Below are 12,530 nucleotides of genomic sequence, written 5' to 3' on the forward strand. Positions count from 1 at the left end.
CGTTCTTATTATATTTCTACTATTATCCTAAGGATTGTGCATATGAAAAATACACTTTGTCTCTTCTCATTCTATGGCGTCGTCGTTCAAGTTAGTCACACATTTGAAGAAAGACGTTTTAAGGAATGAAAAAGGCAGCTGCAAAAAACTCAAACAAGTTTTTCATTAAAACACAGTAATTTTCAAGTTTCTTAAAAGGTGTCGCTCAAAAATATTTAGGGAACCTGTTTCATTCTGGAGGACGAATGTCATAATATATTAGATTTAAATTTTTTGATATAAACAAATCCACATAAGGATAATTAGATGGTAAAAGTAGAATGAGGTGTGGGTAGAGTTTCTAAATCTTGCTATAAACAAGAAACTATTTTGTATTCTGTTATTCACCACAATAATTTGGCAACGCTATGTGAAAGATCATTATCTTAAATAGAAAACATAAATAGATTGGTGCATAGAAAATGAAAGGATTCATTTATAGAATGAACATGAAGACTAGCATTACAGATCTCAAAAATTGCTGGCCAAGAAAGAGAACCTTACAAATGTTGTCAATGGAGGCATGAGTTTTGCGAAATTAATACAAATCCCATCAAAATACTACGCACGGGTTCAAGAACAGAGAAGGTACAACTAATTACTAGTTGCTAGTAAGATCTCAGCAATAGCATGCGTTTGGCAAACCAGCAAGTGATGTGTTTATTCTAATTCATGAACCGCTTCCAACTCAGAGTTCAGATGTCTTGCAGGAATAATGGTTCTTGTATTGATTGAAGTAGCAGTGCCAAATGGAGTAGGAGGCACCTTTAATTTATCTACTTCTCCTTCCAACATCTGTATCACCATTTTCATGGATGGCCGGTTTATTGGATGCCACTGAATACACCAAAGCCCCACAGTTGCTAGTTTCTTTACAATTCTAATATCATCATCTTCCTCCATATAGATATTTATATCTCCTCCTTCAATCAAATTATGAATCCATTCTGGGTATAGAACTTGAAAAGTGTCTTGATTTGTGTCAACATTTTTTCTTCCCCCAACCATCTCTAGCAGCAACATTCCATAACTATAAACATCTGATTTATATGATACATTCCCAAAGTTTCGAGAGTAAACTTCAGGTGCAATATAGCCTAAAGTTCCTCTAGCTGCCGTCATTGACACTGTACTTTGATTTTTAGAACATAATTTGGCTAAACCAAAATCAGAAATTTTAGGAATGAAATTATGATCTAATAACACATTATGAGGATTGATGTCAAAGTGAAGAATTCGATAATCACAACCTTGGTGAAGGTACTCAATCCCTCTTGCTATGCCAAGGGCTAGTTGTTGTAACTTTAGCCATCCAATGAAATTTTCTTTGTCGTCAGGGGAAGATATGAACTTCTGAAGTGAACCGTTAGGGAAAAACTCATATACAAGAGCACGGTGAAAACCATCAGCACAAAAGCCTAGCAAACGAACAATATTGATGTGATGGATTTTGCCCATAGTCCCAATTTCATTAATGAAGTCTTGTCCATCGTTTTCTGCATTGTTAAGTACTTTTACAGCCACTTGAATTTCAGAAGATAGCTTACCTTTAAAGACAGTTCCATGAGCTCCTTCACCTACTTTATCCTTGAAATGGTTTGTAATTCTTTTGAGATCAGCATAAGAGAATCTAGTAGGCTTCATTGCCTTGTAATCTTCCAAAAACTTTTCCAATCTTACTTGATCTTCCCCCCTCTTCTTGAAGTGGCGATATATGTAAAGGCTTACAATGAACAACACCACCAGTACAAATGACCCTAGAGTTGAACATCCAAATTCAATCAGAGGAACGTCCCACAAACAAATTAGAAAAAGAAAATATAGAGGGAAAGCAAAGTCACCTGGTAAAACAATTATAAGAATCATGCTAGTTTTGTGCTTTTCAATGTCAGATTTTGTCTGAGGCAACCTGAGTGGCAAGTAGTTCGCCCGAAGCTGATCTGCTCGTATTGGCGAAGCTAGCTGAAACATCATCGTGCAAGAAGCTAGGTCCCACTCCAGGACACTATCTTCGGAGGAAGCAGCAAAAATGGGGCAGACAATCATATCTTGTTCCATATTTATGTTTCTGAGGCGTCTCGAACCAATTGAAGAACAGTTGAAGAAAGTAACATTTTCGGTCACGTTAAAATTATCATACTCCAAAGGACCAATATTGGATGAATTGTAGAGACGACGTTCTAGAAAGAGTCTGGGAAGACAACGTTTTGGATCACGTAAGGACATGTGTAGGAAGTGGGATTCGTTGTATATGTTATTGACGGCGAAGGTTTCTCGTTTTAGAGCAGGAATAGACGGGAACTCAACCATCGTCCCCTTGAGATGAAATGGAACAATTTCATCATCAGGCAAATGCTGGTTCTGACCATTCCCCAGTTTCAGAAGCAACACCAACAACAAAAATCTGTGATAGTAAATCATGGTAACAAAAGATGTTTGTTTTCTCTTGAAAAAACTCGGATTCAGATTCCTATGTATTAGGCAGTGGCATGTCTAATTAAATGAAAGCAGGGGAAGCGGAAGGAACTTGGAAGGTGTTTGCTTTCCTAAATTGTATGCTCTGGTGCTATTTATGTATCCTGCCAGCTGACCAAGAAAGATGCAAGCAAAAATAATCAGTCGGACAAAAATAAAGTCTGGCAAATAAGGATGTTAAGAAAAGCCATCAGTCAAACAGAAATTTCATGTCAACTTTGGGGGAGGTATACAAATTAACCGCGTTAAGCCGGAAGAAAAGTAAAAAGTAGCTGCATGTCATTTTCAAATATCATCGATGTAAAGAAAACTCATTAATTAGCCGCCTGCAGCAGCAAGAAAAGTCAAAGGAGATTTAGTCTTCAATATATATATTAAAAAATTAAAAAAGAAAAGGGATAGAGCTATGAAAAGTAGACGATTAAATGAAGATGATCAGAATCCAGAGGTGGAGCAGCTGCACATCATTCTCAACGATGGGAAAGAAAGGCTTGAAGTGTTGGTATTTGGCCTCGTTCAGTCTGCTTCTAACGCTCGGTGTTACGAGTTCTCAAGAGCAGAACAAACCCTGTCCTCCGTCTCGGTGCGGCATTATCACAAACATCTCATATCCATTTCGCCTGCGAGATGACCCAGCCAACTGCGGCGACCCCAAATTCGAGCTAGCCTGCGAAAACAACGTCACTCTTGTTCATTTGTATAACGGAACATACAGAGTACTGGCAATAAACTACAACAACTATACAATCCGACTCGTAGATCCTGGCATTCAGGCGGGCAATTGTTCCTCCCTCCCTCGCTATTCCTTATCCCAATCCAATTTCACCGAAACTTACCTCTTAAACATGGAATACGATAGCACTAATCCCTACGGCGCAAATCTGAAGCGAATAGGATTAGAAGTTTCATTCAAACACATTGTGTACCTGAACTGCAGCGATCCAGTGAGGGATGACACATCATACCTCGATACATCTCCATGCGTGAATTGGGAATCCAAAGGAGGAGGTCATGTGTATGCATTAGCGGGAGATTTACTGGTTAAGGAGTTAAAACCTCAATGTCGAGTGAAATCGGTGGCCACCATTTCATTAGATTGGGATTCACAGGTAGGCGGTGGAATCAAGTCATACGCCGAAATTCACAGAGTGCTTTCCAATGGATTCGAGGTTTTGTGGTGGAAACGAGCTTGTGTTGATCATAGTTGTCCCATTTCCAGTTTCTGCTCTTTGAACCGCGAAACTCTCAGGCTCCAATGCGCACGGGATTTCTCGTCCTGTTACAGTCCCATGGGAATAACTGTGCATAGCGGAATTTTATGCAGTAAGCCACTTTCCTTTCTGCTTTAAATTTAGATTTAACAATTTTTGAAATAAAATACCTAGTCGTTGGGTTAATTTTAATTATAAATATAAAAATTATTTTTTAACATTTATAAATTTTTTATAAATTTTTTTTATGAATACCTTTTCAATTATATTCAAATAGAAAAAGGAGATAGAATATTAAATAAGATGATTTTAGTGTTTAAAAAAAAAACATGTTATATTTCTTATAATTAACTAACTTATCTAACTTCTTTAATCTAATCAAATTAGTTAAATAAGTCTTATACTAGAAAAGTATTAATTTTTTTAATTAATAGCAAAACTAATTTGTTAAATACTCCATCTAATCATAAATATATATAGAAATTAGTTAATAAGTTTAATTTCATCTTGAATATAAAACATCAATTTATTATGCTTCTAAATTTATAATTTTTTTCTTCTTTATTCACAAATATTGTATAAAGGGGTATTTATTAAAAATAATTCCAAACAAATGATATAATATTTCATGGAAATCCACAAACATTTTTAATAAATAATAAGTTTAATTATTTTTTAGTATTTATAAATTAATTACTTATCTCTTTACGTACCTTAATTATATGCATATAATTCTCCCGCTGAGCTTTGAATTAAAATCATGTTTTATTTTTGCGTGATGCAGATCAGTTAACAAAGCTGCGCATATTGGCAGAAGGTAAGGGTTATCATGTTTTTTCTTTTTTCCTTTCTTGATTACTTTTTATATTTTTGTTGATATTCTTACTTAGTCTTAATGGTTATTAAATAGTTGAAACAAATATTAATTCAATTATAATTGGTTTGACCACTGACCATAGTTCAACCATTTGACCATGAATTAGTGATTTGACCGTTGCTGTTTAACCTTTCTTTTCTGTAGTCCTTTTTTAAATCTATGCCTCGCCTGCGGTGTTGACTTTGGTGATGTTTTCTTTCAGATTACCTCTATGGAATTCAAAAAGGTAAGTTTCGCTCGTTTCTTCATAATCTTACTATTTAATTATTATTTGTTTTCTTGGTTAGTGTTTAATTTTAATTTATTTTTTTAACTTATAATTTGTGCCATATTTTTCTTTAACTTTTTCTAGTACATCATGATGATGAGTCTTTTTATGAATGGAATGAAAGAGAATAGTGACATATATTGACATTTTAAGAGATTGAATAGAAAAATAAAGTGATAAAAGTGAAATATATTTAGTTGTGAAGGATATTATTGAAATGTATTTTATTTTGACTTTTGAGTTGTACGTAACTTCCTCTTCTCCAAAACAAAATTCACATTCCCATTTTGCCCTTACTTCTCCATATCATGACAATATTGTCCTCCAATGCTATGAATTTCAAGAATCATATTTATTAGGACAACATGAATCGAAGAGCATTCATATAGTTGAACCACTTTGGTGGATTATAAATTGTAAGCTAAAAGGTCTCATTATCAATAATTTTATCAAGTGTTCTGTTTGATTTTTTTTTTTTTTCTATCCTTGCTTTTTTGACGAAGTCCATACAGTCTGATATACTATTCCCGCACTTCTAATAACCTTTTTTGTCAATATACAAAGCACCTCAAATAATTTTTTATTATTTTCTCTTTGGCTACATAAGAAATTAATGCATCGATCCAATCGCAAGAGTGAAATTATTTTCCGTTGACTGGAGTAATTAATTATCCAGCTTTCTACAGCTATAGGTAATTATAACAAGTTAAAATATACTATATCCGGTCATAATTCTAAGATCCCATTCATAGATTAGGACCGGAGGTAGTATGTGTGATCTTTCTACTTTTGGTAGATTTTTCTTTCTTTTCTTCTTTTGCTATATCCTTAAAATTTTGTGACGCATGCCTCCACATCCTCTTCCGGGCATGCATTTTGTCAGAATTCAAAGTTTAATAGAATTGTTTGGTGATGCATGCCCCAAAGTAGTATTTAGTGTTCAATTACTATCTTGTCACATTTTAAAGTTTAAGAGATTTTTTTTAATTATATTTCAACGATAATTTCATAATTATATTAGGTCTTAGTTTAAAGAAATAATCTTTCCGATTCAAAATATAAGTTATTTTTAATCACTTTACTGGAATGAAGGATGTGGTTAATCATTAAATCTGTCTCAAATTAAAAAAATAACTTTAATTCTTCTTTATTAAAATTCTTCTCACCTCTATCATCCTTTTTATATTCAATATGTGCCAATAAATAAATAGAGGTGAAATAACAAAGTGAAAATTAATAACTATGTAGATAACTTATATTCTGAATTAAAACTTTATCCTTAAAAGTATTCTATATTTTGAATCAGAAGGATCAACTAAGCTTGATTTAAGCTTAGATTCATATAGTTCCATTACTTTTATCCAAGTAATCGTATTCTTGTTCCTAATCAATTCCATTGCTTCTACATGTCCAGGACTAAGCCAAGTGGTGGGGAAAGATATAGACCCTCACCATGAAGACTATGATTTTAGTCTAACAAATGTTGCAATCATATTAGGAATAATCACTGGAAGAGGTTTTGTGCCATACATCACTGTCAGATTTTTCTTGGGCACCATATTCCTATCAACACTGTTGATTTATATATTTCGCAGAAGACACTTATCAATGTATGAAAACATCGAAGATTTCATAAGACTTCAAAATCTTATCCCAATAAGGTATTCCTACAAGGATTTGAAGAAAATGAGCGAAGGTTTTAAGAATAAGTTGGGTCAAGGAGGCTTTGGCACTGTATATAAAGGGAAGCTAAGGAGTGGACCTATGGTTGCTATCAAAATGTTGGGTGACTCCAAAACTAATGATCAAGAATTTATCAGTGAAGTTGCAACTATTGGTAGGATACATCATTTCAATGTGGTACATCTTGTTGGGTTTTGTATAGAAGGAACGAAGCGTGCTCTTCTCTATGAGTTTATGTCGAATGGTTCTTTGGATAAAGTTATTTTTTCCAAAGGGAATATCTCCTTGAGTTATCATAAAGTATATGAGATATCTTTGGAGATAGCTCGTGGGATTGCCTACCTTCATCATGGTTGTGACATGCAGATATTACATTTTGATATCAAGCCTCATAACATTCTTCTTGATGATGACTTCACTCCAAAGATTTCAGATTTTGGACTAGCGAGATTGTATGCAATTGATGATAGTATTGTCACCTTGACTGCAGCAAGAGGAACAATAGGATATATGGCTCCTGAGTTATTCTACAAGAATATTGGAGGAGTGTCTTATAAGGCTGATGTTTATAGCTTTGGAATGCTTTTGATGGAAATGGCAAGTCGAAGAAGAAATATGAATCAAGATGCAGAAGATTCAAGTGAAGCTTACTTTCCTTTATGGATATATGACCAATTCAATGAAGAGAAAGACATAGAAATGGAAGATTTAACAGAGGTGGATAAGAATTTGGCAAGGAAAATGATTATAGTAGCACTTTGGTGCATACAACTAAAACCTATTGATCGCCCTTCAATGAATAAGGTAATAGAAATGTTAGAAACCGAGGATGTTGAAAGTCTTGAAATGCCTCCAAAACCTTCTCTATATCCTAATGAGAGGGTTTTAATGGATGATAGTTTCAGTTCTAGCCAAACATCATCCGCTATCTCTGCAGATTCTCCTAGCAGCCTAGGTGAGGTTTGAAGTGATGATGGGAAATAATAATTCGCAATTGAAAATGATCAAAAGCTGGTATTGTTTTAAAGTTCAGCTCATGATCTTGTATTTGATAACTATTGTTTTATTATCCTGATCTCGATTGTGCTTTAATAATAGCAGAGCATCTCATTTTCATCATTAGTTGTGTCCCAATGGTGTGTGCGAAGATTATTAATCTCTTTCAAGTTCATATTCTACTTTGTAATTTATCATTCTCATATATATACATATATATATATATATATATAATATAGTAGTCTAAGCCACAATATGCAGGTCAGACAATGGCAATGAATATAATGAGCCCAAAGATGACGGTTTTTTTTTTTTTAAGTTCAACTGATGAATTTGTAACAACACTGTTAATTAATTAATTAATTAATTCGTGTTTAGTATGTATTGTTTTCATGTTTAATAATAATATCAATGACAGGGATCTTTTTTATCAACATCACAATCTCCTCTGTAGTGCATCGTTCAGAAAATCATCCTTAGTCAAACTCTTTATATAAGCACATGCTCATTTTCATTTTCTTTTGTTTTTTTTAACTCTTTGATGTATAGTTATATTATAATATAATACAAAAGAAATTTTATTTTACAAGTATCTATACTTTTTCTTAATTTTTTAAATTGATATCTGTATGTTTTTTTCCCTCTCAATTAAATCTTTAATTTTAACCGTTCTTTTTTTTATTTTGATTTGTTAAACCCATGAATTCAGCACAGTTCTGTAACTCACATGACGTAGTACATAGTTTTTTATTTTTGCATAAAAGAGGGCTAAGCCCAAGGTAACATTAACTCAGAGTGGAATTAGTGTGTTTGAGTGAAACCAAATTATAATTTTAAAAATAATTTTATGTTATACAAAATACATATGTAAGAAGAATTTTATTTCGAATTATGTGAAGATATTTCTATGTCAACGAAACACTCGCTAAATCCCAAGCTGTCTCTGTACACAAAGCTCCTCAAAGTCCCTCAGATATTATGCATATCATAGTAGTAATACGCAACACATTATGACACCAGCACAATATCACGCATATGATAGTAATACTGTTTTTCCAAATTGATGTATGTATCGGGAAGATATTTTTTTCGTAGGTTAAAATTGAGATATCATATTTATTTTACTTATATTGTTATTTAATACTAAATATTTTAATTCAGAAACTCAAAGTATCTTGTATATAATCTCATGATAGTATAACAAAGAAAAAATGATTAAATTTTACAAGAAAAATCATAAATAAAACAATGGGCTATTTTTACCAAGTTTAAAAGGAAAATTGGGGGAATTCCTTATTGAAAATTTTATTGATGAGAAAATCTGATAAGTATATATATGTTCTGTACAACTTTTGTGTACACAAGGTACTTGTATTTTGATTTAGATTATTCTCATCAATAAACTTTTCGATGGAGGACTTTTCCCCAATTTTACCTTTGAAAAAACTCTTTTATATTAATGACAAAGTGAGACCACCATAATTACAAAACCAGTTGAAAATTATTTGATTATATGTCTCTCAAAGTTAAAAGTCATAACTTCGTATATTATTAATGACAACTTAAACATGTGTCTCTAGTTTATTAATTATTACTACTAGCTATACTAGTAGCTCACAGAATAAAAATAATTAATATAACAATAATTCCAATTAAAAAAAGAAAAATAAATCTAAAAAGACTAAAATACACAAAACTCTTCCCGAAATTTGAATCATTTGTAGATCACATCTCTAATCTTTAAAGGTTTAAATTAAGGGCGCTGATTCATGTGTGGGTCACAACTCTTCTGCCGTTAAAATTACCTTAAAAGTTGACGGTTTTTGTCATGCCATAATTTTCATATTTTTTATTGTATATCATATCATATTAATATATTTAAAAATTAATCAAGGCGTAGTGAGAAATTCGTAAGATTAAACAATGACAAAACTAAAGCCAGTAAATTCAATTTCCACACTTACACAACACGTACCTTAGAAAGAGATCACAATATATTAAAAAAAAAAATTTTAAAGCCATGTGAAACGGTCATAATTAACACGTACGCCTGTGGAAACAAACATACGAACCATATTACCCATATAATACTCATCCCAACAAAAAAATAGACTCCAATAATTTTAAGTCAAGTTAGAAATGGATTATAATATCACTTAAAATTAAGATGCATGGAAAAACCTACAATTACTTTAACCATCTGATATGAGGGGAATGGAAGGGAGGGGAGCGAAGGAACAAATTTAACAAACTTGATTTATAAAATTAAAAAAGTGGCGTCATAAAGTTTTAATAAAGAGAATATTTAAGATAAAAGTTTAATCACACTTTCGCAATTTTTTAAATCAAGCTCATTAAATTTTTCCTCAGCTTCTCTCTATTTCTCTTGTGTCAAACGGATCCTAAGTAATGACAAACAAAGATAAATATTGTTTTCCACATTTACATAGCTGCATTTTGGGGGAAAACTTATGGCCTACAGATTGAGCTACTTAACTACTATCCCCAATTCTTAATATAAAAACTAGATAGTTAATTTAAATATATTACGAAAATTAGTTAAGAGTTATGTGTTGGTCTATCAAATTATCTTTTTTAATCATGCGTATTCAACCAATAAGGATATTTTGAGGAAAAAATAGAAGATAAAACAGATTGAGGTATTATATTTAGGGTCAAATTCAATTTCCAACTAGCTCTTATATTAAGGACTGAGTTAGTAATTTGGAAATTGAATACATTAAGAAAGCTAGATAAATTAGTTAATTATAATAAATATGACATAATTTCTCTAAAACACTTTTTGTAAAATATTAGATTATACATTAATTTATAAGTTAGATAAATTGGTTTTGAAAAATTGATAAGTAAAAAAGATAAAATTGATTGGAATATTATACTTAAGATCAAAACTAATTCCTTAACTGCTTTTTATATTTTGAAAGGAGGGAGTATAAAATAAGTTACAAAGGGACCATAATATTCGTAAAACTTGGGGTCACAATAATTTGAGACCGGACAACGACAACGAAAATAATATGCCCAAGTTTTCCAAGTCGTGGCTAGAATGCTCATCCCTCAAGAAAGAGACATCTAGACCTACAAAATAAGTTGGGAATTAAATTAGGAAGACAAAATATTTAAAATTTTTATCAATACCTTGAGAAGACTAAAACGTTAAACAAATGTCTCTAATTTTCCACGTGACTGATATTTGGTTGAAAACTTTTCTCCCTTAAATACGCTCATCAGAGCCGCTTGTAAGTCGAGATAAAAATGGGAGAAACGATCTCCTTCGTATAAAACTTAATTGATTAATTTGAGAAAATTAAAAAATCTAAAAAAATTACTTAATTATAGCACATGTTACATAATTTTTCTAAAATACTTATGTAATTTATATATCAGTTTATAAGTAAAGCAAATTAGTTTAGAGAATAAAGATAAATATGTTGTTTTAAAATAATTTATTTAAGTTTTTTTAATTTTTTCAAATTAGCTAACTGAGTCTTATATTAAAAATACCAGGTAGTAACTTTCAACAATAAATATAAATGGAATTGGAATCTGGTGATTTCCGTCCTGTGTGAAGTATAAAAAAAATCATGACATTGGATGAGGGTAATTAAAATAGATATGTCAAATTTTCCACATTGATTAATGATAAATGACCATAAAAAGAATTAAATTAGATCCATAAAAGTTAATATTATAACTTTGATTAACGACTATGGAAGCAAACATATCTCTAATTCCTTTATACATATATATATATATATATATATTCTATATTTGACAGAATATAATCCCTTTACTGAATGAGCTCTCTACAAATTAAAATGAAAGAAATTAAAAGAGAGATAATGATATATCTCCAAAAACTAGAACACAATGAGACTCAGTGAACTATGCTCTTGTGATTTATGTGTAGGTTTCTGCTTTGCTTATTTGAGTATTCCTCTGGTCTTATTTATAGGCCAAAGAGAGAAGATATTTTTTTATCCTATTTATAAAGCATAGAGATAAACATTTTATGTGAATGTGCAATTTTATCTTTTATTTATTATTGTGTTAACTTTGTTTATATGAAATATAATATATATTAAACAGGGATAAAGTTAAAAAGTTATTGAATTTTAAATTAGAGTTAATGAAATTTAAAATTTTTCTTAATTTATATGAAATATGTTAGAAATAACTTATAAATAAAATAAGAGGAGTAAGACTCTATCATTACATTGAATAAATGAGTGACTCTACTAATAATTTTTAAACAATGCCACATAATACGAATTGTATTATATCGATTTACCCAAGAAAACTGCTAACTCCAAAGGGCGAATATTACATCACAACAAACAATTGATTTTATGATAGAAAGAGTAATTGAAGAACAATAATGTATTACCTCCAGTCTTGAATATAAGAGTTAGGTAACTAATTTGAGTAGATTAAAAAATTAAGTTAAATTAGTTATTTATAAAAGATACGTGTTGACTTTTTGAAAATAACTTTGCTAATCAAGTTTATTGGTTAGAACTATCATTATTCAAAGGACAATCTTGAAGAAAAATGGATAAATATGATAAAAAAGTGGATTGGAGTCTTATATTTAAAAATAACATAAAAATCAAACGAGATCTTATATTAAAGACTGAAAATAGTATTATTACACAATTCAAAAGATGAAGCCTCTGGGTAAATGATTTTAAGATTCAAATCATACTCACGTATAGCGAAAAATTAAACAAGAGAAAAGAGAAAGAAATCTTACTCCAAAAAATAACTTTATCAGTTACTTTAATTTGACAAATGATATGAAAAATATTACTATGCTATACGTAAAACATAAATGGCTACATAGATAATAAAAGGATTCGTTTATGGAATAAAGTTGAAATCTTACACCACAAATCTTCCAAATTATTTTATAATATATAAAAGATATACATATATGATCAAAGTTCATATAATTATACTT

The 12,530-nt window shown here is 30.9% G+C and overlaps 2 protein-coding genes across 2 annotated transcripts; one reads left to right on the forward strand and one right to left on the reverse strand.

Moving 5' to 3' along the window:
* Positions 1-457: 457 nt before the first annotated feature.
* On the reverse strand, positions 458-2,460 carry LOC114749281 (rust resistance kinase Lr10-like). Its single transcript, XM_028937774.1, has 3 exons — positions 1,881-2,460; positions 1,587-1,796; positions 458-1,457 (listed from the first exon to the last, which is right to left on the reverse strand). The coding sequence occupies exons 1-3, from the start codon at positions 2,458-2,460 to the stop codon at positions 700-702; spliced, it is 1,548 nt and encodes a 515-aa protein (XP_028793607.1). The 3' UTR covers positions 458-699.
* Positions 2,461-2,627: 167 nt separating this feature from the next.
* On the forward strand, positions 2,628-7,642 carry LOC114749278 (probable LRR receptor-like serine/threonine-protein kinase At1g56130). Its single transcript, XM_028937772.1, has 4 exons — positions 2,628-3,837; positions 4,510-4,542; positions 4,805-4,828; positions 6,285-7,642. Exons 1-4 carry the CDS (start codon positions 2,940-2,942, stop codon positions 7,517-7,519), a joined length of 2,190 nt encoding a protein of 729 aa, XP_028793605.1. The 5' UTR covers positions 2,628-2,939; the 3' UTR covers positions 7,520-7,642.
* Positions 7,643-12,530: the final 4,888 nt, after the last annotated feature.

The sequence above is a fragment of the Neltuma alba genome, unplaced genomic scaffold (assembly GCF_004799145.2).
Source record: "Neltuma alba isolate B1F8T4 unplaced genomic scaffold, ASM479914v2 tig00006007_pilon, whole genome shotgun sequence".
Lineage (NCBI taxonomy): Eukaryota > Viridiplantae > Streptophyta > Magnoliopsida > Fabales > Fabaceae > Neltuma > Neltuma alba.

Bases quoted from the DNA above. Each gene is read 5' to 3' on its own strand.
- LOC114749281 (XM_028937774.1), bottom strand. From the start codon at position 2,460: ATGATTTACTATCACAGATTTTTGTTGTTGGTGTTGCTTCTGAAACTG. The intron at 1,797-1,880 runs GTGACTTTGCTT...GTTCAACTCTAG, and splicing joins TCTTATAATTGTTTTACCAG to GGTCATTTGTACTGGTGGTG. The intron at 1,458-1,586 runs GTAAGCTATCTT...TTCGTTTGCTAG, and splicing joins TCATGGAACTGTCTTTAAAG to GCTTTTGTGCTGATGGTTTT.
- LOC114749278 (XM_028937772.1), top strand. From the start codon at position 2,940: ATGAAGATGATCAGAATCCAGAGGTGGAGCAGCTGCACATCATTCTCA. The intron at 4,543-4,804 runs GTAAGGGTTATC...GTTTTCTTTCAG, and splicing joins GCTGCGCATATTGGCAGAAG to ATTACCTCTATGGAATTCAA. The intron at 4,829-6,284 runs GTAAGTTTCGCT...CTACATGTCCAG, and splicing joins CCTCTATGGAATTCAAAAAG to GACTAAGCCAAGTGGTGGGG.